General features: G+C 35.0%; 1 protein-coding gene across 1 annotated transcript in view; it reads right to left on the minus strand.

Moving 5' to 3' along the window:
- The window catches only part of RBMS1 (RNA binding motif single stranded interacting protein 1), a 259,213-nt gene extending 234,679 nt beyond the window's left edge, over positions 1 to 24,534 (minus strand). The window contains exon 1 of the mRNA XM_036745567.1: positions 24,027 to 24,534. Coding sequence (XP_036601462.1) covers positions 24,027 to 24,101 — 75 coding nt within the window. The 5' untranslated portion in view covers positions 24,102 to 24,534. The remainder of the gene's footprint in view (positions 1 to 24,026) is intronic.
- Positions 24,535 to 26,463: the final 1,929 nt, after the last annotated feature.

Consider the following 26,463-nt stretch of genomic DNA (forward strand, 5'->3'; position numbering starts at 1 on the left):
GTGTCCACCATGCCACCTAGCTACCTACCAACTTAGCCACGACTGCAGGACATATGCTCTAATTATAAGTTGGAATGGGATAATCTTTCACTCTTTAATTCTTACAAGAAGCATTAAGTGCCTACTAAATCCAATGTAAGAATCATTTGTAAAATGCAGATAATATTAGCACCTGCTTCCCAGGGTTGTTGTGAGAATCATATGAGATAACAATTGGAAAGCACTTGGCACAGTACCTAGCACAGAGGAAGTGTTATATAAATGTTAGATGATGATGATGATGATGATGATGATGATGATGACTGGTGCCTAAATCAAAGTAGAAGAAAAGGCCACCAACATTTTGGTTCTTGAGAACACCAGGTTGTAAACCATCAATGTTAATCATATTGTCTTTTCTCAGGATCAATATTAGCATCTCTAAAAACAAATCACATTTCAATGACTATGGCTCTACCTAGTCTAACTAGAATCTTTCTCAGTTCACACATGATTTATAGGGAAGGACTGTATTGTTTTCCAACACAAACAATATATGTATTATAATTACACTATACTTATTAATACAATGGGGATAATGTTAAAAAATATTCATTTTCCAGAAGGCAACTCGGTACTAACAGTTACATGTAATTAAGCAGCTAGGTGGCAGAAAATTCTGAATTTAGAGTCCAGAAAACCCAAATTCAAATTCTGCCTGAGAACTCATGGCAAATCATTTAACTTTTGTCTACCGTGGTTTCCACATCTATAAAATGGGGAGTCGACATCTCTCATGGTTGTTGTGAGAATAAAATGAGCTAACGTATGTAAGGTGTTTTGCAAACTTTAAGGCATTATATAAACGCTAGCTAACTTACAGTAGAAAAAAGGGGAAAAATTTTGACCTTGGATAACAGGATGAGTACTTCTGTTCTAAATTACCATGGAGGTTGTTCAATTCTTTGAGCTCTCAGAGACATAGCAAGCAAGGTCTATGAATTTTCTGAAGGCAGTAATGTCCTAGACACCCCACATTAAAAGGCTCTAGGTCTGTATTATAAGTATCTGAAACCTAAAACTGAGAAAACTGTGATTTTTTTTATCTAAAACTGTATTTAAGAGCCAAAGCAATGACAAAGCCTGGATATATTTTTAAATCCATGTTGTGCGGGTGTATATGTATAAGAAAAACAAATCCAAGCTGGTCGTTCTGCTTGGAATAGCTCCACATCACACTCAACAAATATTATGGTGTAAACCTAATTTTTGTGAATTTATTTTTACTTTTCAACATATGTGAATTAATTTCATCCCAGAAAGATGTTCAGTTCTTGATCAGAGAACAATAAGATCAGTCTGCATTAAGAATGATGATTTTTTAAAAATTAAACCAAGAACCCAAGACATCTTCCTAAATGGAAAACTGCAATATAAATAAAATAAATGTATTTTATTCAGCACCATCTGTCTAATATCCTATTTTGATTCTCCTTAATACTCACTCTAACCTGAAATAGTCATACCAAACTGATCACACAACAATGACAACTGCATTTATAGTTTATCTTATCTTTAATGACTTCTGTTCTAATTATACCACAGCCTGTACCTTCAGTGAACACCTACAGCTGTGCATGTAGGATTCACTCAATACTTGACTATCATAAAATGAGATTCCAAATGGAAACAATTAATAGCAGAACACTATCAGAATCTGGTGCACCATGCAAGGCACTTTGGTTATAGATTCCCTCTGGATATCAACTACATATCTCTTTAAAGAGTATGTTTTGCAATATTTTACAGTGAACAGTACAGAAAATAAAAAGTATCATATTTCCTGAACAAACCATTGCTTTAATATGTTGATTTTCATGCAAAGGTGTATGGACAACACTTTTGGCATCTACTTTCCATTTTTTTTCTTTCTCTGAAATTAAATTTTATCTATTTTAATGATCAAAAATCAATTCTCTCTCCCTATCAACTGTTCCCCCACCCATCCAATTTGGGGGAAAAAAAGGAAAAAAGAAAATCCTTATAAAATATGCATGGTTAAATAAAACAAATTCTTGTAACTGGCCACATCTAAAAACATGTCTCATTCTCTACCCACTGAAAAATTTTTTAACCAAGTTATCTGCCACACACTCTTTTATAAGATGTACAAAAGCTGTTAACATAAGATCCTCTTTGTGTACAATGAATTCTCCATAAGACTGCAAAATTAATATTTTCTTAAAGCATAGCTTTGATTATAAGATCATAGATTTAGACCTGGAAGGGATCTAAGACATCATCTAATTAAATGAGATAATATAATTAAAGAGGTTTGAAAACCTTCAGGTCTTATGTGACTGGTATTCCTTTCCTTCACTGCTACCAATTTTGTTGTTGCTCAGTTGTTTCAGTTGTGTTTGACTCTTCACGACACCATTTACAGCTTTCTTGGCAAAGATTGTCAAGTGGTTTCCTTCTCCATCTCATTTAACAGATGAGGAAACTGAGACAAACAGGTTAAGTGACTTGTCCAGGGACACACAGTTAGTAAGTGTCTGAGGCTGGATTTAACTCAGGAAATGTGTCTTCCTGATTCTTGGCCTGGCACTCTATCCACTATCTAGAGGCCCCAATTTTACCAGTTTTACTGAGGAGGAAGTTGAACCCCACAGAAGTTAAGTGACTTGATTAAGATTCACACAGTGTCTCAGATTCCTCTACCCATCCACCTCTACCTACTTAATTTCATCCTTCAAGACTCTCCAAATGCCAACTCTGGTGTGAAGTTTTACTTGACCACTACATCCAGAAGTGATCTCTCCCTCCTCTTGACTCTCGAAACTTTTAGTACCTTACTTATGGTATTTGTCATATTCTGCTTTTTATTCATTACTTATGAGCATATTCTTAACTGTAAAATTCTTGAAAGTAAGGGATATGTCTTATTCATTCAGTGCAATGAACATTAATTAAGCACCTATTATATGCAAGGTACTGTGCCAGGCACAGGGATACAAATCTTGCTCTCAAAGTACTGGCAATCTAGTAAGAGCCTGTGGTGATAAGTCATGCACTCTCACTCTCCTCACCAAACCAAAATAACCTTTCCATGGCTACCACTTTCCAAATCAAATACTCCCCTCCTTCCTCTCCACCTTTTTCTATATTCCGTTCATTCAATCAATCATTTTTATTTATTGTTTCCTCCATTAGAATGTAAGCTCCTTTGGGGCAGAGACTGTTTTCACTTTTGCATTTGTATCTTCAGTGTTTAACACAGTGCTTAGCACATAATAAACACTTAATAAATGATCTTCCAATCATCTAGTCAAATAATTCTGAGTAGGCAGAATGTGAAAAATGGCAATGAGGTACTGTGCTGAAGCAGAAATAACACTGGATTTGGAGTCTGAAGATCTGGGTTCAAATTTGAACTTGGTTTCTTACTATGTAACCTTGAATGAGTCACTTGACTTTATTGGTCCTCAGTTTCCCCAACTGCAAAATGAAGGGAATGGATCACTTCTGAGGTCACTTCTAACCCTAAAGTGTCTAATTCTATGATAGGAACTAACAAAGTGCTGGGAGCTATTCGAGTAGAAATATATCAGTTTTAGCTGAGGGATCATGGAATATGTAACCCCTGAGTTGGCCCTGGTTTCAAAATGGTCCATCTGTATATTAGATGAAAGTTCCATAATAGGTTTGCTTCAGGTATGTGCCTAACTTCTTGAGGCTGATGTGACATAGGAAAACTAATAGTTCCCAAGAACAAAATACCCTCAACTGTCAGCAAAAGAACTTCAGACTGCAGGATCAACTGGCCTGATCCAGATCGAATGTTTCCAGTATGGGAAAGGGGGAAAGAGCAAATGCAGGAGAATAACCATGTAAAGGCAGAGCCACCTGATGAAAGCCCTGTTTCCTGATATGTTATTGTTATATGTTATTGTTAGGAATAGCACTTCACTGAAGAGAGCAAGGTTGAACTGCTGTATAAAAATTCCTCTACTAGTATGGATTAACAGACTACAACATATTTTTCTGGGCTCTGGAACCCATCTAGCACAATGCCTTCTTTTTATAGATGAATGTACCAAGGCCCAGAAAGGTAGTGATCTCTCCAAGGTAACACAACTAGGAAGCTTCAGAGCTGGGAATTTGAACCAAAGACATCTGATTCCAAATCCACTACTCTCTCCACTAACCAATGCTACCACCAAATCTTCAACCATGTCATAGAGCACAAAATGACTGCAAAACCTGCTCCCCGAATTACTCCTTTTATGGGTACATCAGGCATTTTCCAAAATAGAAAACATTATAATATTCATATGGAAAGATTGTTGTCAGTTAGAAAGGCCATAAATTGTTGCTCAGGTGCTCCTTTCCACAAAACAAACAAAACAAACATCTTATGGTCTAGAGAAAAACTCAATATTTTAAATGACTGTTTTATTTCTTAGATATAACATAAATCAAATATCTCACCATCAAAATTTTATGATATTGACATTTAGAGATCAACTTCTTTGACAAACAGCTGAAAGCTATACAATTTTAAAATAAGTTTGTTAGGTGCATAAAGCAGCTCCTTTCAACAGACAGAAAACAGAGACAAAGAGAATGAAATGAATCTTCTTCTTTTTCTTCATGATACTGAAATCAATATTCTTTATACTAGACCATACAGTACTCCTTCTGCTCCAACAGAGCTATAGGAGATAATGGACTAGTCTCAAAGCCAGGAAGATCTGGGTTCAGGTCCTGACTTTGACACAAACTGACTATGTTACTCTGGGTAAGCCACTAGTGTTACAGGCAACTCTCTAAGGCTCAAAATAGCAAAGAATATGCTGACCCATTTTAGTCATAGGGGTTTCTTATACCAATGAAATCAGTTTTGACATAATTTAAAATTACTATCAATAGCTAGGGGTGGGTTGGAGCCAGCTCTAAGCAATCTGACAGAGTCGATAATTAAATTTTCAGGGAGAATATTTGCACTTCAGAAACTCGTGATCACTACCAATCAGGTCTTAATTTATTGTTTTGTTGCTTGTCTAGACTTAAGAAAATCTTAATAATGGAGATCAAGTTTAAAAACGTGTGTGGATACATTTTTCTTCCCTGGAAAGCATTAGACACATACCAGCATTGTTGTTTTAGCTGTTTTTCACACTTTGTGTCTGATTCTTTGTGACCCCATTTGGGGTTCTCTTGGCAAAGATATTTAAGTCATATGACATTTCCTTCTCCAACTCATTTTACAGGTGAAGAAATTGGGGCAAACAGGGTTAAATGACTTGCCCAGGGTCACATAGCTGGTAAGTGTCTGAAACCAGATTTGAACTCACAAAGATCAATCTTCCTGACTCCAGGCCTGGCTCTCTATCCACTGTGCCACCTAGCTTCCCCTTATATCAGCACACCTTTGCATATAGCCCAACATCTCTAAAAGGAATCTAAAATCATTTTAAAGGTTGCATCTATCACAAACTACCTCTGTGACTTTGTGCAAGTCACTTATCTTGTGTGGCCCTCAGTTTCTACACATGTAAAACAAAGGTGGTTATACTAGCTCAGTGCTTCTGGCCAACAGTAAAAGGTTTCTGAATGCACAATGACCAAAAATTAATTCAAAATCAAATGCATAATGAATCTGAGGGGTTTTTGGCAGCCCTTGCCCATGTTGCGATGTACAACTTCACTGCAGTCTTGGTTCTGAAAACACAGCATGTCACACTTTGCACTGTGACTCATGCCACACAATATCAACAAATACTGCCAAAACATGAAAAGGGGTCTGAAGTGGAAAAAAGTGTAAGAAGCCTAGATGACCTCTCAAATCCTCTCCAGCTGTATATCTATGATCCTATGAATATATATGTATATGTATAATATATATGAACATGTGCATATATTTGCATTTTTCTTTCTTCTAAAAACTAGGTTACATATAACTGGCATTTTTATTGTCACCAATGCTAAAGGATTAGTGTGTTTTTACAAACCAGATATATCAATTTCATTTAATCCAACTTTAACATACTAAAAGGCATATTTACCACTGGCTCAGTGTTTTCTTTTGTTTTCCGTCTACAATGCTTTCTGCAGTCTCTTTGAATTTGCTATTTTTGAGCAAATGTTATGAAAGGAGAAACCAGAAAGTTTATACTGTATAAACTTCTATTGCAAAATTTTTCAGGGAAATCAAAATTAACTTTGGAATAGTCAAACAAAATTTGTAACTTATGTAAGCTTAAATAAAGTCAAAAGAGTAGAGTATTAAGCTCAATTGCTAACAAAATAAAAGGACTGCATTCTTCCATCAGTCAAAAACTTGATTCTCATTCAGTGATACCTTTATTATTTCTATCTTTAGTTTCCATGGGGTTTAATGTGAAAAAAAGTTCCCATATGCACTCAGATAGAATTACAAATGAATGTTCTCTATTCCTGTTTATGTTAAAAGTTCCAAGAATGACTATCATATGAGTACAATGAAGGTCTTTTTTAGCAGTACTGACTTGAAAGAGTAATTCAACTATGTTATTTAATTGTATATATTCCAGTGCTAGGCAACTCTCCAAACCTTATTGTAAACATTGTATAAGGTTTGGAAATTCAGCAAAATAATGGAGCTCATGCTTTTTTACAGTTAATTCTAAGTGACAGCTACCTCCTCTTTAGGATTTTAGATCTTGTTTGCCCTGATTAGTGCAGATTTTTTCTCCATTTTGGTACACACAGAGTGACATTTGCAAATTCAGTTTATAATGTGATGTTCACATAGTACCATTAAAAAAATGCATCGACTCTATTAGGATGATAGATTGCAACTGGAAAACGACTTAAGGAGTCTTCTAGTACAAATTGTTATTTTAATACATGAAGAAACTGAGCCCCCAAACGTTAGGTGACTTGCCCAAAGTCCACACACATAATAAGTAGAGAAGTAGGATTTAAACCCAGACCCTCCAGGTCTAATCAGAGTGAATCAAATCTAGTGTAATTTTTGCAATACCACACTGCATTTGTTGTTGTTTCTTTCTAATCCAGTAGTGAGAAAATGTTCATAAGAGATTGTGGAGTAAAATGAAGAAATATAATGGGAAACCACCACATCAGGGTTTAATGAAACCCCAAAGCATACAAACACCACCTAGCTATTTGTTTATGTGAATGCTGAGGATATGACTTGGTTATCAATAGCATCAACACCATAACTATATTGTTGTTTTCATTAATTTAATGGACTGCTCCCATCTTTTAAAATGATGTAACCTAATATATATACATATATATGTATGTATATATGTATCCTCTGAGTAGACACTTGTTCCTGTTATTAAAAAGGAAGCATAAGCAAAGAGCCACAAGATAAAGGGTGCCACATTTCTGTTCAAGTTCAGTAAGAAAGATTTATTGCTCAAAGGACATTGTTTATACATTCCAGACTTCCATCTTATAATTGCTCCAGGATTTGCAGAAAGGAAATCTCAGCAGGGCAGTGAAATTTCTCTGTAGCAATAACTATCTATAATTGGTATAAAATACCAGAATAGTTTTCTATGAAAACGCCTTTCTCTAGCAAACCCTATGAGTTTTTTTTCTTTTATAACCAAATAAACAGTTTGTCTTCTTCCATCTCTTTAGTTCTCCTCCTTACCCAAAGAACTTGCTCTCTCTAAGGTCCTATGGAGAGCTTTCAACCCCCGATTTTTTTAGATAACAGCTTGAAGCCATTTGAGATTACCTGGTTACTATAGCAATAGGTGAACAGGAGACTTCATGTGGTTTCTTATAATTCAAAATTTCACAAAAGGCATAAGTTAATTGTGTTTCATCAACTGTATATATGAAAATGAGATAAATATCATAGTTTTGTGATTATTATCTCAAAAATCCAGTTAAAGGGACACTATTGAAACTCGGAAGATTCATTAGACGGCACATGCAAAGAACAGTAGCTACTTCCCATATGGTATGCCCTCACATACCCAGTTTAATACCCCATTGATTCTTGAATTTAGGATGGGCTTGATGAAGTTTATCATCAGGAGCTTTTAATTATATAAATTATTCAGTCTGGCATAGGTGAGAGGGATAAAGAAATAAAACCATCATTTCAAGTGCTGCATTCATTTGAAAAGAAATTACTTTCCAATGGTAAAATGTATTTTCATCAGGATTTTTGAACTATTTAACTAAGTAAATGACCTCATAATAGTTCTTGTTAATTACAATATCACAATGACATGCCATGTGTTACTACTTTAGCATGTATGATACCAAGGAGAATTTACAGAAATAAGAGGGAAGACAGTGTGAAAGGATATAAATATATTAAGATCGGAAACCTTAACAGGGGGAATGAAAATTATTCTTAATTACACATAGCAAGAATTGCTTTCATGTCTGAGAGAATCAAACTGAGAACTTTTAAAAAGTAACACAATAAAATTTATAATTGCACCTTATGGAAGAAAGAGCAAATACAACAATATTTATTTTATGATAGCCAAGAGAGGAAAAAGGATTAAAATGAAAATAACCAGGAAATAAATACATATTCATTAAATAATGTCAGTATTAAGAGGATTTTCCATTGTCATTTGAAACTTCGGACTTTTGAAGGAAAATGCTACGTTAAGATGAAGTCCTGTTTTCCAAATAATGTTTCTGAGATTCCCGGTTTAAGAAAATGTATGTTTCAGAAGACAGCTTAAGAAAAAGAATACAAAATCTAAGAGGCAAAAGCAAAAAAATCCTAAAAAGATTTCAAGACATCTTGTTTGTTTGCATCTATGTGTGCATGCCTGAAAGTGTATGTACACTTGTATCAATGATTTCTTGGCAATAAAACACATAGCTTTAATCTACTGAAACACATGATGTTTCAACAGCGCCATTAAAAATTAAACATTTTCAAAAAAACTCACTGTTAGCTCTACTTTCTGTAGAGTAATCATGTATTTTTTTCCCTTTACACCCTGAATTTTCTTTCTTCAGACCCAGTTGGCTGTTTACAAAAGCAAGAATGAAGCAATTTAGGGTTAACTATACAAAAGCATTGATTTATAGTTGATTTTTTAATTGAAATAGTCTTTCAGGTTAACTGGTTTGACCAACCTTAACACATTAATCTATCTTCTTAGTGTTTATAAATGGTAGCATATAGTAAGGATATCCCTATAGTTTATGCTTTACTTTTAATTGTCAAAGGCTTAAGATCTATGGTACTCTTCCACCAGTCCCCAAATTCCCAGACAGTACTATTAAGGTACTATCAATCAGTGATAACATTTTCCCCCCTTAAGGGTTGGCCATTAAAATACATTCATGTATTCCTAACCAAAAAATGTAAAGAACATGTGCAAACTTCAAGCTCTATTTCAGATACTGTTCCTTTTATTCCTATTCTTGTGTCCACCACAGAAAGGCTTTTCATTGTAGTTTGTAATGTTATATACTTTTATAATATCATGTCATACTGAATAAGTATTTTTTTAAAATTTGTGATACTAAAAATGGAAAACAGCCTTGTATTTTATTTAAATTATTTAACATTTCAATATCTATTTTAAGATTGAAATATCAAAATAAATCAATATTTATTCATTTTTCAACTATAACAAGGTCATGGGAAGTTGTAAAAGAACAATTATTTAGAAAACAAAAATTATGTTGATCATAAATAGATTGAAACTTGGATAAATACAAAAAAAATCTTGAAAAAAGCTGACAATCATTAAATGAAATATGCATATTAACAAAATTATGTATTTTTTCTCTCAAATAACTAGAGGATGATAGGCATCCCGATGCTAAAACAACAAAAGAGAGAGCTGCAGTGTGAGAATGCTGAATTTATAGTCTCTGAAACTGAGTTAAAATCCAGGCTCTCCAACTTACAGACTATCTGACCTTGGGCAAATCATTTAAAGTATGGAGCTTCAGTTTCCTCACCTGGAAAATGAGGGGGTTGAAACAGATATTCCTAATTAGGTATGGATGTAAAAGAAATGAAAAGGTAGCATGTAATAAATAAAATTGACTTCATTAGTCTATGGTAAATTTAATATGCAGTGAACTGATTTGACATGATATTACAAATGGTGGTTGGTGAACACATGGAATTCTGCAACATCACGATCAAAATGTTCTATTTAAAGCACTGTTGATATTTTTCTAAATTTTAAACACATACACACATATACACAACTACAAAATCTTTTTAAAATGTTACAAATATTTTTCCCATGTTTTTAGATTGCTATTTAATTGTTAGTACCCAACTACCAAAGTCCACAGGGGATGATCCAGAATCATGTTCAATGCTTCACAACCATGTAGAAGAAGGTGCCAACAAGAAAAATTTGGCTCTAAACAGGGTCTACAGCATACTAGTGTCAAGAAGACTACAGAAGGAATGTGCTCATTCCAGGTCAATAAAGATGCTGTATACGGCACACAAGGAATCTTGCTCCCTTGGGACTTTAGATCTCATTGCCCATCTGCATCTGCCCTTGCCATGAGATATTTGGCCATTCTGTTGTATTATTACTATCACTGCCATGCTGCATTGGTGCATGTAACATGTATGCTGGTTGCAGTATATCAGCAAATAGTCTGAAACCTGCTTTATGCAAGCAGAACCTATAAGAGAGGAATGATAGTGTACATTTATCTAGAATGTCAATATCCCCAGAACATATACCTCACAACAACTCTGTGAGGTAGGGAATAGAAATATTACTATTCTTATTTTACAGATGAAGAAATTGCTCTCTGAGGAAGCTCAGAAATAGGAATGACTTGCTGGTGGTTCTACAGCTAAAAAATGCCAGAGCCAAGATAGAAACTCAGATTTCCCAATTTCAAGTCCTTTGCATTCTCTACTATACTCTCTGATTCAATGTGCTTCAAATTTGTATAAGCTTGGCTTTCTGCATTGAGGGGAAATGGCAAAGAGTAGTCAAAGCATTTATGGTTTTCTAATAATGTCACCGAGAAAGGAGTTTTATTATTATTTTATAATCACACCTTAACACATACGATTTATAGAAAATTTGATTTATCCACATTTCACAGGAATACAGATATCATGAGAATTGAGGTAACCCTCTAAAGTCAAATACTTCTCTGGGGAAGTTGATCACTATTAATAGGGGGCTACCTTCCCCCAAATAATATAGAGACCAAGAGTCAGTGTCTTGTTCATAGAAGGCACTCAGTATATATTTGTCAACTGACCCACATTATTACAGTACAAATCCAGAAGTCACTTCTTAGCATCTTTGCTGGCACCTGAGATAGTGATATACAAAAGATTATTCTTCTATGGAATAATGCAAGAAGGAGGTTTTTTTTTTCACTTCAAAATTGAGGTTTGTTGGTGGGATTTCTGCTCCCCCCCCACTCCTAAGACAAATAATAAAGGCCAGTCTAGACAAGAGAATAAAGTTTTTTTTATAGATTTGATATTTTTCTTTCTTGACATGTACTTGACTCCTTTTTTTGTTGCCACATTTAAGAGGATGCACTCATTTTCATTATTTGCACTCTTTAAGGAAATATATGCGTTGTGATGATGGTAAATTAGTTTAAATCAATTCACCAAATACTTATATAACACGCAAGGCACCGTACCTGAGAATACAACAAAAACAAAACAGTATTGACTGTCAAGAAGTGTACATTCTTCGAGGAGCTACTCTAGGTTTGACTACAAACACTGCAACTTGTTTTCTACCAACAAAGCAAAGAAGTAAAGAAATGACAATATAGTTTGGGCGAAGAGTGACTTAAGGCAAAGGTAATTTACCTAGAAATCTGCCTGAGAGGCCTCAATTCTCTACAAACTAGCAATAAAAGAAATTGGATTGTATATATATATATATATATATATATATATATATATATATATATATATATATACACACATATATGTATATATACATGTATAAATATGCAGTATGTGTATGTGTGTGTATACACACACACACACACACAAATACACTTTTCCTATTTTCTTCCCTTCAAATATTTATTACATTTCTTTGACCGGACATTTCTAACATTAAGTATAAATTTTATATGATCAATTTATGTAATCTGTAGTAGCAAACATAAAGTAGGCCACTGATGAACAAAAATAAGAACAAAAAAATGAAATTAGTTAATTAAATTTTCCTACATATTGAAAGTGCAGTAAGTTAGATTAATGGGGTATACACACATACAAACACATTCTTATTTTTATACATCTGGCCCACAAAGTCCCAGCAGTTTTTAATGTCTGGGATGTGAGCTAAATATTTTCATTAAATTTTCTTCTATTTGGATGAAAGGAATTAAGAAAACTGGGCACTTCTAGTTTAGGAGAAGTATTAATTACATAGGTCAAGAAGTAGAGTTAACTATCTATCTAGTATGTGTGTATATGTAGATAGAGAAAGAGACAGATGATAGACACAGACAGACAGACAGACACACACATGGATAGAAGAGGAATAGCAATCTTGAGGTGGGGTGGGGTGAGGGACTGGGAAAGGCTTGCAGAGAGTGAGATTTGAACTGACTCTTGAAGGAAGCCAGGAAAGCTATTAGGCAGTTATAACAGCAGTAAGACAAGTTCAGGCATACATAGTTTATACAATGCATGTGTTTATGGAAAGTAGTAATAAGTAAAATTTTAATAAATATAATCATTTTCCAGTTGATTTACATTATCATTTCAGAGATGACTTATCTTCATGTCCAATTAGTTTCTGATAAGTAATGGTTCCTGCTGGTTTAACTTTAAATTAAACTTTTTGTCAAATATTTAATGAATGTCAATGATCTATAAAACATTTAGGTGTACTTGGAATGCATATTTCTTAATGAATTCTTTTTTTTAAAGCAAAGAATCCTTTTACAATGTGAACAAGAATCTGCATTAAAGCAAATCCAAATGTAAGAAAAACCTAATTTTGCAAAATCTTACATTTAGATTTGCTTTAATAAAGGGCATACATAGCTGTCCATCCATGACATTTTGGTTATAGTCTTTCCCTACTTAATTTTTATCATTGAAACAGGTGATATTTTATTGTCAACCATTTTAATGATAAAAATTAAATAAGGAAGGGCTACAGTGAAATTTTTCCCCCTAAATATCTTCATATGTATAGTAAAAAGGTCATTGGCCACATGGTATAGGTACCTATAGTAAGAACTACTTTTGTTGTCATAATGGCTTTAGTCTAGAATAGAGATCTCTTTAGTCCAAAATACTAAACAATGAGAATGGGTGCCACTGAGAGATCAATGGTGTGAAAACAGAAAAAGAGAAAATATGGGTTTATGGGAAATGGATAGAAAGAGCAGGAAAGTATGCATGATGGTGAACAACAGTTACATAGAATTGCCTCAGCTATCACAAATGCCATAGGTTATACTTGCTCTAGAATAGTCTGTGGGAGAACATGAGAACTAGTGTTGATTGTTAAGCTCATCAAACATAGATTGGGCTTTATTTAGATAAAAAATTTTTTTCCTGGTGGGTGACTGTAACTGGATCATACTATTAAATACCAAAACTCTAGTCCATATGGGAAATGGCAAGTCATTTCACCTTACTGGTCCTCAGTTGGAATAGATAATCTCTAATGTCTCATCTAGCTCTAAATCTAAACTCCTTTGGCTCTGTGATATGTCGCACAGGTATATCCCTTCTGGGAATGACATGTTAGTAGTTTAAGTAAGCATTTTTCTATAGCTGATGGCTGAGGAGGTTAAGGGAATATTTTCCTTCCATAGACTGAGGAATACTTGGGCTTAGCCCTGTTGAAATAAAGTGATCTAAAGGTTCTATCCACTTGTTCTTGGTTAGTTGGATATAGCTATATCCCCAAATTTCAAGGCTTAGGGCAAAAAAAGAAAGGCAAAGTGCATGTAAGATTGTTTAGGACATCTTTGGAAAAAGTTGAAGACGCCAAAGCCCATATGTGATCTGGTTATTTATGAAACAGTAGTACTTGTTCTGTCCATATTGAATTTGATCTCTGATATAATAATACAGTAAATGCTTCTATTCTCTTTCAAAAAGATTCTTATAGTGAACAAATGTCCATTTTCACTTTCACCATTCATGAAAGTCTTACTTCCTATTTTTAGGAAGTTTAGTGTTCAAAAGTGTAGCAGCACTCACCCTGATCACCAACCCACTGAGAATTTAGAAATGAGGAGAATTTCAGCTACTATTATGTACCCCAGCCCTCTAGCATAAAGATACAGTTTCATCTACAAAGTTAACATAATGTCTATAGAACGAATTCATGTTTCAGTACAATGTGGCTGAATTAACACTAAGAGAACCATAACTTCGCGCTTCCCAATGTATTGCTTTTAAATGCTCAATGGTCTCCCGACATTCGGGTAAATGTAGGGGTTAAATTTAAATTTCCCTGGCTTTGTCAGGTGCAATTGAAATAAAGGCATTTGGGGGGAGAAATACACCATGTTTCCAACATTCAACAAGATTCAAATTAAAGTAGTCAAAGGTAAGAAAACAAAGAAATGTGTTGTTGTGGAGGCCTAGCAAGGGGAGGTACACTAGGGCCCAGACACATGGATATCTACCACAATGTCATTATCTGAACATGCAATCATCAGACCACACATTCAAATCAAATTTTCAAGGCTCAAAGGACATGCACCAAAGAACATCCTGTACTGCTGGAACATGAATTTGAATTTTGTGATGAAGGCAGAGAGGTTAGAAAAGAGACCAGACATCCACCATCATTTTCAAATTCTATCAGCCTAACTTTAACATATAGTCCTATTTTTTTAATATGTGCTCTCCTCCAATCAAATGTGTCCTCTCTGCTATCAAAATTAGACTCTGGGAAATTGTGAGATACACTTTTTATAATTATTTTACAAATAAAAGGGCAGATATTGCTCTTTTCTTTATTGATCATTTCTTAAAATAGCAGAAAAGTAGTTTAGCAAAACAGTAAAAAATGGAATACTAGCTGTTTAAGTTCTGAATTTAGGTATGGGCAAAGACAAAAGAAAATTTAAATTTAAATAAATGGCTGATCCTTCAACTGGGTGACAATTCAATTTTAATGTTTGTAGAAATATGTAGTTTTCATAAAAGTACTATTGTGTTAATTATGGGCAGTTTGTTAATGCATGTGCACAAGTTTGTGTACCCAGTATTTTATTATTAAAACAAAGTTATGAATTGCCAAATTTTAATAAAGCTTTCAATTTAAAGTTTGACTGAACTAAAAGTAAAAATCCTAATCAAAGGGAAATTTCATTGATCTCTCAACTATGTGACATATTTGCAAGTGACAAACTGATACTTTAACTACAATATTCTTTTCTTGCATTAAGATGTGAGCAAAAGGTTTTTTAACTAACTGGTCTAAACTATTCAGCCAGAGTAGAGCTGTGGATTTAATTCTATGTCACTAAGAAAGTGTCAGCTGCCCAACTCTAGAATTATTCTCTGATAGCTAACAAATCCCTTTTTGTTGCTTCTTTGGTTAACACAATTATTTCAAGCTATCAGTACCATGAAACTAAATACAAAGAATAGCTGAGATTGAGAACCTGGTTCCATTGTTAAGACAATGAAACTAATAGAATGCTTTGTAGGAGGCGTATTAGCCTTTGGGAAGTTCCTGTTAATTAGATGGAAAAAAAATACCAATTACTTTTTCCCTAAATTATCTGCATTTGTCAAAGGCTTTTATGTTATAGATTCACAATTGTTACTGAGAAGACAAAGGTATAATTGATGGGGTTACAAATTTATAATCAAATTCGCTATTCATCATGACCAAATATTTAGATGAGATTTAAGAATATAAACTATAAACAACTTTAATTGTGATGTGCCAGGGGTGGGGAGGGGAGGAGAATGGTAGGACAACATCGATATTAACACACACACACACACACACACACACACACACACACACACACAATTTGAATTCTCAAACATGCCAACATTTAAAAAAATGCTGAAGGTAGAAAATAGCATGCTATAATTTTAAGAAGTTAAGAGAGTAATCAAATGTTTTCCATCCTTCTGCTCACGTTTTTCTTCTTCTCTTTTTAGGCATTAAGAGGTCCCTACTAACTCAAGCCTTGACTTAGGCTTTCTACAAAATCACTACATATCTATTCTGCAGTAAAATGGAAAGAGCATTGGATGAGAAATCATGATGTCAGAGTTGTAGCCACAATTCTGCTACTATATATTTGAGCAATTCAGCTATATGGACCACTTTATTTGTAAATTAAGGGATTTGCATTCCTTCCTGGCCTAAAATTCTAATATTTTCTACTTATTTCTTTATATCATATTTTTCATATTAAAAAAAAACACCTATTTGACTTGATTTGAAATTGGACCACTTGCTTCCCTGGACTTGTGGGACTTCTATGTTCTTCAACGCTAGAGAAAAATTACCAGTGACATATAATAAATGGCCTCGCTTTGTTATATGAAATCACTGTTTACCTAGAACTCCACAATCTTTCTTGAATGAGCTATGTTGTTCAAAGGGAGTCAGAGAAGAGATTGCATATCCCACACTAGCCATCTAAATCTTTCTGAAGTGTTTGCTTCATTTCCAAAAGAGTAACAGCTGATCTTACCAGGATTTTAGAAACCTATCACTAGATCAAAAAGACAGAATAACTACAATGTTTATAAAAGATTAGGAATAGTAAAATCTGTTAGCTCCTGTCAGAGAGGAGATACTACTTAGCAGGCAGACTTTAAATACATTAGCTTATGTACAAATATTACTGGAAAGCAATTATCAAATTAGCAATGTAACAAGAACCAAAGCCTTTTTCTCCCTTCCACCTCTCTCTTTCTTTCCCATAAACAGAGCTAATGATCTGAGGAGGAATAAACATGTATTTCAAAGGGTTTCATAAACAATTAAAACAAGAGCTCTGCACAACTCTTATGTAATATTTTAAGGATTACAATGCATTTTCATACTCATGATCCTAATCAGTCATTTTAACAACACATGAAACAGGAAAGCATGGAACTAGGTAATTAATAAACATGAAAAATTTCTAAAAGCTTGTGTAATATGAGGTAAAAGGGAATTTTGGCATTTCAAGTGCTCAGTTTTCATATTTGCATCACATGACCTTTGCAAATATAAAGGAAAGATGGTAAAATATTTATATCTGACTTAATTCACTCAACAGTTTTTTTAAAAATTTATTAGCTATCCTAAATCCCAATATCTTTCTATTTCTGTTATTCCTAGTATCGATATACCTGTTCTTAGAGCTTTAAAAAAAAGTGCTACAGTCTGATGATCCCATTTAAGTTTTGGTATCATCTCTGAACATATGGTTCCTATTAGGCTTTCCTTTTATAGGTTGTTTTGCAAAACATTTTTGTGATTTCTCATACATACAACCTATCCTCCCAAACAGATTATATTGTCCTTGAAGGCAGGTATCAGATCTTTTCCTTCTGTATCACTTCATAGTTACCAGTATGGAAGGCTGCACACAGTGAGTAGTCACTCAGAAACACTGATTTAGCAATTTTTATCATTTATGGATGACAAAAATTTTCTGACAAGCTGCATGCTGTGATGCTTACCCCACCCCAGAACATGGCTATTTCAGTTTATATTTAAAACCACCTCTTTATTAAGCACCTCTTTATTAAGAGCCATTTTATTTCAATTTTATTTTCTTTTCAATTACAAATTCTGTCCTTTCTCTCCCTCCCTCCTCCTATTGAGAAGGAAAGAAATATAAAACCCATTACAAATAGGTATAGACACGCAAACAAATTTTGGCATAGTCATTTTCAAAGTGGGGAAAAGTAAGAAACAAATAAATAGGAGCAAATATGCTTCAATCTGCACTCCAAGTCCATTGGCTCTCTTTCTGAAGGTAGATATCAGGTTTCGTCATGACTCCTTTGGAATTTTGGTTGGTCATTGTGTTAATCAGAGTTACTAAGTCTTTCAGAGCTGATTAACTTTATAATTTTACTGTCATTATATTGATTGTTTCCCTGATTCTGCTCACTTCACTTTGCATCACTTCCTACAAGTATTCTCAGGTTTTTCTGAAACTGTCCATTTTATCATTTCTTATAGCATAACAGTATTCCATCATATTCATATACTATAACTCATTCAGGCATTTCCCAAATGATGGGTATCCCAAAAGATATATTTTCATTATCAGATCTATAACCACCTTAGATTGTAAGTCTTCATCTTTGTTTATAACCTAGCCTTCATCAAGTTATCCTAAGCTGTTTCAATTCAAAAATTACTTCCAAAGCAATGGATATGCAGAGGATCATGTGATTCATTTCTATTAATCTTGTTACTGAGGAACCTTGTGGTCTCTTCTTCAAAGTCCCTCTTTACCTTCCCCCTCCTTTCTTGATACATTTCTTTCCTAGTGTCTTTTTTAATATTTGCCCCAACAATATTTAAGGAGACCAGACAGAATGCAACAGGAATATGATTGGTTTACAGCTAGCTAAAGCAATTCTCCTCGTAGCTTTTTTTTTGGTATCCTAGTGAAATGGGAGGGATGCAACTTCTATTAGCAATTCCTCATCCATGCATTCTCATTGTGTATGGTCTTGAGATAATATTTTACAATGTCTAAATAATATTAACTTTAATTTTCCCCCTTAATGTTACCTTCTGTCCTAACCACCAATAAGACAAGTATCATTCATCTATTCTTTGCCAGACTACACAATAAATTTTTTTAATGTTAACAATCTTAAATGATACACAATTAAACTAAAGAACATTTCAACACATTATAGAGGCAAAATATACCTTGAAATTTACTTTGCAAAATTATTTTAACTTTCAGTGCCATATGAATTGCTGTTAAATTGATCATCGTATTTCTTAAATGTTTCAAAAGTCAAACATATAATATTCAGTATAAACTAGTGCTAGAATATACTTCTTTTAGAAAAAAAATTCTATATTGTATCTTTTATCTACAGAACTCAAATTCTCTTTTGTTCACACAGCATCACGGTGAAATAGCTACAGATTTTTTCCACCATTTCACAAAACAGATAGGTCAAAAGACTTGTCCAAGGTCATGCGCCTGTCATAGACAAAGACTGAATTAGAACACAAACTTCCTCAGTCCCAACTCCTTACTTAATATTGTCTCCCTTAAAAAATCCTTCCAATAAATATCGATAACATACAAGGCAGTCCATGGTATTTACACAAAAATTAAGGAGATGAAAGGTATTATTACTTTGGAGCTTTTTGACAAAAAGAATTTGTCACCAGTTTATCATGCTTGGCAATCTTCCCCTACTCAATACATTAATATGACAATTTTTTTCTCTGTTACTCATTATCCTCAAAAACATTGTACAAAGGATCCTTTTTCATGCCATAAGTGAAGCATTTACCAATTCTCTCATAACAAACATCCTCAGGGTCCCTAATAATGTTTTCCTTATAATATCAAACCAGGTAGTAACAGAATTCATTTTCCTTTTACCTTCAGAACTTTGAGAACAGATATCCTTTAGGCATCAGAATGAATTTTTGGACTTACAGACAGAAAAAATATTTCTATCTACTGTTGGATTAGTTCATAATATATTGCTCATAAATATCTGTTTTGTCCTACCTTTCTCAGAAAAGAGCCCTGGCCTAGGTACCTGTATGTATCTACTGAAAAAAGCTCTGCAACAAGAATGTTAGGACTATGTCAGATATAGTGAGAAGAATTTTGGCAAGAACCCCATATAAGACAGTATTAAGTATTATGATATAAGAATTATATAAGAAACTCTTCAGGCTTATTAAAAAACTAATTGAAAACATTAGCTAATTTAACTTTTAGTACAATACAAATTGTCATTTTGGTTCTTCCATACTTTACTCGGATAAATTTAATGATTATGAAGTAATACAGAAAACACAGATTTGCTCTTGTTTTAAAAAACAGTAAAGAAAATGAATTCTCCCAACTTCAGCAAAAAAAATACTTCATCTGCCATAACAAAGTTCTAAATTAGCCCATTAAATAAATTATAACTCACAAATTATCCAGTCATATCAGAATCAGTGACTAAATGCTTTGATTTTTTAAAAAGTGTTGAATGTAATTGCATATTATTATCCAATATATTATTGAATCATATTTAAATTTAAGGCCAATAGTATCTGAACTTGCCAATCATGCCAAAGACATGGTTAAATCAGTTTAAAAAACTACTAAAGCAACATGGTGACATAAGTGTGATTCCTCATTTTCCTTCATTCTTCCTCTCACCTCTCTCTTTGCTTTTACTTAGGAATTAGATTAGCCAAAAGATATTTGAAGAATTCTAAGTATAGATATTACTAATATAATACAATGTAGTTTAAAATGGAACTTTACGAAAAACTATCCATTGTCTTCAGGCCCCTTCAATTCTTTGAGGTTGCCTCAATATATCATTGCTTTTTATGAAAAAAAAATTCATCAATATGAAATTCTCATTACTTTGCCTTGATTGATTTTATTCAATTCTATCATATACATTTTAGTGCAACCTATGTCATAAGATACAAAGTTGCATTTTTCCTAAAAATATTTTATTTCACTATTTGTCTATACTATTAATTTGAAAGTCTTTTATGCATTAAAATTATTGCTGTTAATTCATAGAGAAATGCTTAATTTCACATTTTACATAATATTCATTTGACTAATGGTAAGTTACAGCCAAGGAATACTATAAAATATTACTGCAAAGCTTTTATCTCAAATATGCAAATTGACTTTAGAAAAATTGTTTTACCCTATTACCCTTTATTAATGTGATTCTATATTTATCACAACTAACAGTCATTTACTATTGTTCTATTTCTGAACCTAGGTTCAGAGAGAACTCACTTTGCATACTTAACACTTTATTTGAAAATGATGTATATTCTTGCAGTGCCTATCAGTGCTGATTAGCATTAAATTTTTTCAACACAATATATTTCAGTTTTAAGTGCATCACAACTGTAAAACATAATACTGTTAATGAGGATAAAAGAATGTGTTTATATTGCATTCTTTTACCACACAGCATAGTTGTTTGAACACCTTCCCGATTTTCCTAATTTCTTTTCCAGCACCTTTCAAACACCTATAGGTGTTTGAACACCTTCATGATTTTCCTAATTTCTTTTCCAGTGCAGGGAATTGAAATGAAGGATGAAAAGTGTATATCTTACTCCTGTTTTAAGGAACAGTAAAGAAATGAACATCCCTAGCTTCAGCTAAAAATATTACACACATTATATATATAATATATAGTGTACATATACAATACATGTATGTGTGTGTATTGATGAAACATTATCAGGTGCTAGGTCGATACTTAGGATTCCTATTCTTTTTAACCCTTTTCAGTTTCAGGAATATCACATACATCTCTTAAGCACAAGTTTAAATTAAACATAACTTATTAACAACCATCCTATTGCTGTTTTTGATATAGTTTCAAACAGAAGTTTCAAAACAACTCTGATTTGCAAACATGTCATTGTACTTTAAACAGAGAGATGTTTTCAACCCTACATTTCAGGAAAGTGAAAAAACACAGATATGATTGTTATTGTGCATAGACCACAGACCCCTTAAATACGTTAACTTTTAGATCAAGTACCATTTTGTTTTTAAGCTAACTATAGGCCCAAATGATATTTTTTTCTTACAATACTATTTCTTTTACACCTTCTAACCAAATGTTTGAAGCCAAATTTGCTTATATCATCCAAGACTTCAATTACCTAAATTGTCTCTTGTCCTTGTATATGTTTTTTTGAGAGGGCTCCTTCCCTTAAGTACAATTAGGTTGTTATTATAATAGAAAATTTGGATTTAAACTCCTAAATTTTAATACCATATTATAAATAGGTCAAATGGGCATGTGTGCCACTCTGCTAAAACAAAGAGATACAGAGTAATGGGATTTCAGTCTTCTTAGCAGAAACAGCAAGATATGTTTTGAAAATGTCATTTACTGTAACACAAATCAATATTAAATGCTTTATGCAGGAAGCACACTTTCAGAAAATGGCCCTTAAAGCTTTCTGTGGATCCAACCCTAATTACCAGAGCAGGCTCTTATAGTTTGCCTCCCTCTTCAATTATTTACAGAGCAAAAAAGCCAAGTGGCATCACATTAGCTATATTAAATGTTATGTACTTGGTTTCCAACTTACTAATGGTACATAAAAATCACTAAGGTAAATGTTCCTGTAGAAAAGTGTTTCCCCCCTTTCTTCACCTGAGTGTATTTATTTATTATTCATACAATTAAGTGTGGAATAGTACAAAAGACTATCCTTCAGGCACCTTACGCTGCATAATTTAAACAGGTGCATTAAACATATATGATATCTAAAAGGCAGAGCATTGATTATTTCACAATATTTCTTTAAACAACTCACATTTACAATGGTCTATCATTCATATTAGCATCTCAAATCCCTGAAAACATATTAGTGTAAATTTGAGGGAAAATTAATGATAGATACTACAACTGCTGCCATCTTGATGCTTTCTGGCTACCAGGGCTAGAATGGACTTTTTTTGTGGTGGTGGTGGCAGGGTAGGAGAGCAAGTAATTCTCTATTTCTTCAGTTTATACAGTTATAGTTTGATATGGTCAGATATGCTATGTGCTATGGTTCCTTGTTACCATGGACCACACCTACAATGAAAGGAAGCTTATCAAACTGGCCAGGGAGGTCCTCTTCTTTATGGGCCAAAAGTATGTTCTTTCACTGGCCAGAGCCTAAGTATAACCTCCAAATTAAAGTTCACACACTGTACACATACCTGATTCATATTTGTTCTATTATGAATTGTGAAGTGAGATGCTCAACACCCCTGGTGCAACCCCCCTCCCCTTGCATTTGCCCTTTTGCACAATGATGGGGCTAAAGATCTGAGGCCAATGTTATTTTTGAACTAAATACAATTATTTTAAATGAGTAGAGAGAATTCAACTTCTCACAAAAATGAAAAACAAGATATGCCAAAGAACAAAATTACCCATGGTCCCTAGAAAATGAAATTTTAATAGCTAAAGAACATCAGCAGTTATTTCTTATTAAAGACCACTTCAAATAAACATTAAAAATTGTTTAACCTTCAACAAAGAAGGCTGGTAAAAATGTTAACGTCACAAAATTCTAAATGGTAAAATCATTTCCCTGGATAGAAATGTGTCTATTGCCCCTCCTTTGCAAAAGTTATTGGGCGCATGTGAGGGGGCATCAATGAGAGCTGAATGAACTTTGGCCACTTCTCTACCCAAAACTCGAACATAAAAGTAGAAATCAGTAACCAGGTGATGTGCCATAACCATACAAAGATCAGAGGTGACGGGGAGGGTGCGAAGGTAAGAGAGGAGGCAAAAGAGAGAAAGGCACAATTCTAAACCGACCTGCTAGAAGTGACTGAAGAAGGGGGTAGTTCAGGGGTGGGGGGTGGCGCATGACTCAGGAGGAGGCGAAAAGCTAGTTCTCCATAGGTGAAAGCCAAGAAGAGTGGGGGTGGTGGGAGAAATCGAAACCAGGGTAAGGTCCTGGGCAGCACAGGCCCACCTAGCTCACAACCGAGGGAGCTCCTAGCCGTTCATACAACCCCTCCCCTCCTCAGAGGAAGGAAGGGGCTGCTGGCTCTTTCCTGTCTGGTCTCTCTCTCTCTCCCGATCGCTTTCAGAAACCCGATCTTTGCACTCTCTTCTCTGAGAAGCCCTATGCGCTCAATCCCAGCCTGGGCTATAGTTAGCAACATCCAGTCAACTACAACAGCAGAACAGTAGAGCGCGCAGTGCGCTCCGCGCCTCCTCTCCGCTCCCCCACCCCCCGCTCCCGCCACCCCACCCTAAGACACCAGATCCCCAGGAAGCTACCCGCTCCCCTCTGAGCCAAGACCCCATCCCCACACTGCCTTTGGCACCCACCCCAACTCCCCATCCCTCTCCCATTTACCTTCGCCTGGAGATACTGGGGGTAGTAGTAGGTGGTGTACTGGGGGTACATCTGTTGTTTCCACACTTTGCCCATGAAGCTGGAAATGTATCCTGCGGTGCAGGGACGGGGACACTTTGGGGTTTCCAAGTCTAGGTCTCTCCTATCTCTATCCGTTCCCGGCGCGGCTGCTGCTGCTGCTGCTGCTGCTGCTGCTGCTGCCGCCACCGCTGCCTCTGCTCCACCTCCTTCTAATCCCAGACCAAACCTCCTCTTCGTCCTCCTTCCCCACCCAAGCAAAGAGAGAAGAGACTGCAGAACCCAGAGGGCACCTGGGACCGGACTCTCCCAAGGAGTTTCCTCCTTAGTCTCCTCGGATTGCTTGGAGGCCAGAGAAAGGAGCACTGGACACTTTCCACACCAGGCGGACTGCACTGGAGCAGGACTGAAAAAGCGATCGATAAAAGTGTAAAGTGCTGCGGCTGCTGCTGCTGGGGCTGCGGCGGCGGCGGCGGCGGCAGCGGCAGCTGCGCTCGGTGCCAGGCAGCATCTGGGGGGGGGGGGGGGGAGGAGAGTGGGGGAGCAGGACTGGTGAGTGCAGACGTGTGGGGGAAGGGTAAGGGGCGGGACTTAGTCACTGTCCAAGCCCAGGATGGGCTTGAGGTGTGGGCTTTAGTTTTTGTTTTGTTTTTTTTTTAATTTTTAATCCGTCCTTACCTAAAAAAAAGGGGGCGGGAGAGGGGCGGAGGGAAGGAGAATGAACCTAGAAGCTCCGGGCAAAAAAGGGTTTCTTTGTGTCAGAAAGGAGATTCCCTCCCCTCATTTTTTGGACATAGATTACGAATTGTAGAGTAGGTACCCTGAACGTTTTCATTAGTTTTATGCCGTCCTTTAATGGAAGCAGATTTTTTCTTATACTTTTTTCCCCCTCCAGTGATTAAAAAAAAAATCTTAACGAGGAGAGGAAATGTTTTAGTGCTTAAGACTAGGACTTGGAAGTCAGTGTCCCTGGGTTCCTTTTATTCTAGGCCTTGCCACTGATTTGCTAGATCCAAAGATCACAGGATGACCTTGGGAGGGTTAGTGTCCTTCAGTTTTCCCAGCAGTAAGTGAGATGCAATGATTTCTACTTCACAAGGAGGCAAAGCTTACACAGACTCACTCTCTCTCTCTCTCTCTCTCTCTCTCTCTCTCTCTCTCTCTCTCTCTCTCTCTCTCACACACACACACACACACACACACACACACACACACACTCACAGCACCTCCTTGATCTTCCATAAGAAAGATGACATACAGAGAAAAGTGTTATTAGAGGACACAATATAGACACCAATTTTTCTCCGCATCTTTCTAATGCTGGCAGACAGTCTGTCAACTCCCACTCATGAGAAGGGAAACTCCCTTAATCTAGAATATTTTAAGACGATTTTGAAAGACACTCTCTGACATGATTTTGCAATGTTTTCTAGTGCCACATAAAATCAATCTCTCTGTCTCTCCCCCTCCCTGCCAACCCCCTCCCAACTATCACAGCTCTAGACAGCCCTGATCCCGAAGTGGTTCAGTTTGGTATGTAACCAGATGTAATTTAATGGAATTAACTGGTCCCTGAAGCTGTATGCAGAAAGAAAACTTTATAATCTGTCTCTAAATAAAAAGTGTACTAATATATACAAATAGGAATATTTTAGGGAGAAAGCAATGGAGAATGGTATGTACAGTAATAAAATATAAAGAAAAAGTCATTTGCTATTAAAGGAGGTCATTGGTCAGTTTGGTAGATCACAACTAAATCTAAGTTGAATCAAATTTGATGGGCAGTGGAAAACTTTATGTATTTATGTGGAACATATAATTGAAATGTTTAGTAAGTCATTTTGAATAATGAAATGGTGAGTTGTTACCGGTATAAATTGTATCATTCCTAAATGACAAGGAAAAATATGGGTTTGCAATTGAACATTGCGATAGTATAGCTTATGGATATGGACATTTGAGGGAATCAAATTATCTTCACTGCAACATGACAGAATATTCACACACATACTCACATATATTTGCATATTATTCCAGGTGGATCAGCTCATTACACTGTTGTGTCTAAAAGCACCAAGACAATAGGAGACATATGTGCCAAAGAATGTATTGAAAACAAAACAGAAAATGTCATCCTATCTCTGTGTAAAAGAGTGGTGATATATATACATGTGCCTACACATATGTGTACACGTACACACATGCATGTGTATGTATATATATATGCATACACACACATATATGTATATATATATGTATATATATATAAAGGTATTATCTTGTATTTGACTATATCAAAACTCACCTGCCACTTTTTTTTGCCCATTCTTTTAGGTTCACAAGTTGTTCTTGTAGTCACACTATTTTGTTGATTTCCATTGAAGAAATATGTACATATGTCATCTGCAAACGTCATGAT

This window comes from Trichosurus vulpecula, chromosome 2, assembly GCF_011100635.1.
Source record: "Trichosurus vulpecula isolate mTriVul1 chromosome 2, mTriVul1.pri, whole genome shotgun sequence".
Taxonomy (NCBI): domain Eukaryota; kingdom Metazoa; phylum Chordata; class Mammalia; order Diprotodontia; family Phalangeridae; genus Trichosurus; species Trichosurus vulpecula.